This window comes from Myotis brandtii, unplaced genomic scaffold (genome assembly GCF_000412655.1).
Source record: "Myotis brandtii unplaced genomic scaffold, ASM41265v1 scaffold573, whole genome shotgun sequence".
Taxonomy (NCBI): Eukaryota; Metazoa; Chordata; class Mammalia; order Chiroptera; family Vespertilionidae; genus Myotis; species Myotis brandtii.
In genome coordinates this window covers 1,618,185-1,619,457 of record NW_005370145.1, presented here as the reverse complement: position 1 = coordinate 1,619,457, position 1,273 = coordinate 1,618,185, and the positions used below count along the sequence as shown (strand labels likewise).

The following is a 1,273-nucleotide window of genomic DNA, read 5'->3' as shown; positions in this document are numbered from 1 at the left end:
TTTCTTTCTAGAGAAGCCACCTAGGGCTTTGGGGCACTGAAGGCTGGACACCTGCGCCCAGGTTCCCTGTGCAGAGGGTGGATTCCTTCCGCCCATATCTGCCCCCCCCCCCCGACAATTCCAGGGTACAAAGTGAGAAGGCCTGATCTGAGCCCTGGGGGGTAGGGGGGTAGGTGGCCTCTTTCTAGACGCCTTGTCTCTGTCCCAGGTGAATAATTCTGTATGCAATCCAACATGGAACTGGGGTCAGGACTTAGGAAATTCCACCCATAGCCTGCCTGTCATATGGGAGAGCTCAGGCCACTTCATAACCTGGCAGGCACGGGCCCCAGCAGCCCGAGCTGTGTTCTGAATTACGGATGGCAGGTTGGGAGAAGGACTGCAGAAACCCCGAGGCCCGCAGGGACCAGAGCAGCCTGCAGGAGTGCCCCTGCCGGGTCACTTGCAGGAAGAGAGCCGGGACCGTGTGCTGGAGGGAAGAAACACACCCGCCTTCGGGGGAGGAGACGTTGGCAGGGCCACCTGTCACAGAGGTGATGCCGGAGCGGTCTCTTTGTTGCAGACAGTGACGAACACCTTCCGTGCGGCCAACGTCCAGATCCAGAGCCAGGACCAGAGGCTGCTGACCCTGTGGCTGGACAAGGACCATCGGCGCACTTTCAGGGATGTGGTCAGGTGAGGCTGGGCCCGCCACCTCCTGGGCTGCGTGCCCCACCAGGCAGACCTAGCAGAAGCCAGCCCCTCCCATCCCCCAGCCCCCGCCTCCAGCCTTGCCAGAGGCAGATCCTGAGGCCGGGCAGGTGTTCCTGGTGGGTGTGAACTTGGGCCGCTGCCCTGTGACTTGAATCCAGGAAGAAGGGCAAATGCACGGCTGATCCCAAGCAGCCGAGATTGCCATGAACCTGCAGCTGCAGCCCTCCCGACCCAATGCCCGGTACTGGCACTGCCCCCTGCAACACAAGCTGCCCTACGGTGGCAGCTTTGCCCAGTTCCTGTGACCCTTGTTGGGTAAGGACGGTAGACACAGTGACCCATCCAGCCATGTTCTCCTCTCCCAGTGTTCGCCCTCGGCCAGGGGGCTCTTTCTTCTCCTGATGCTCCCTCCTCCCTCTATGGGGCCCCCTCCTCTATACCCTTTAACCCCTGAGATTTGAACCCTGAGATCGGTCTCCTGAGCTGGTCTGTCTCCACTCACAGATTCGAGGTTGCCCCCTGCCCAGAGCCATGTTCCGGGGTCCAGAAGTCCAAGGCGCTATGGCTCAGTTCACACCAG

The 1,273-nt window shown here is 61.0% G+C and overlaps 1 protein-coding gene across 1 annotated transcript in view; it reads left to right on the top strand.

Moving 5' to 3' along the window:
- The window catches only part of PIK3R6 (phosphoinositide-3-kinase, regulatory subunit 6), a 70,766-nt gene that overhangs the window by 48,894 nt on the left and 20,599 nt on the right, over positions 1-1,273 (top strand). Inside the window, exon 20 of the mRNA XM_014549813.1 lies at positions 563-675. Within this exon, the coding sequence (XP_014405299.1) occupies positions 563-675 (113 nt within the window). The remainder of the gene's footprint in view (positions 1-562; positions 676-1,273) is intronic.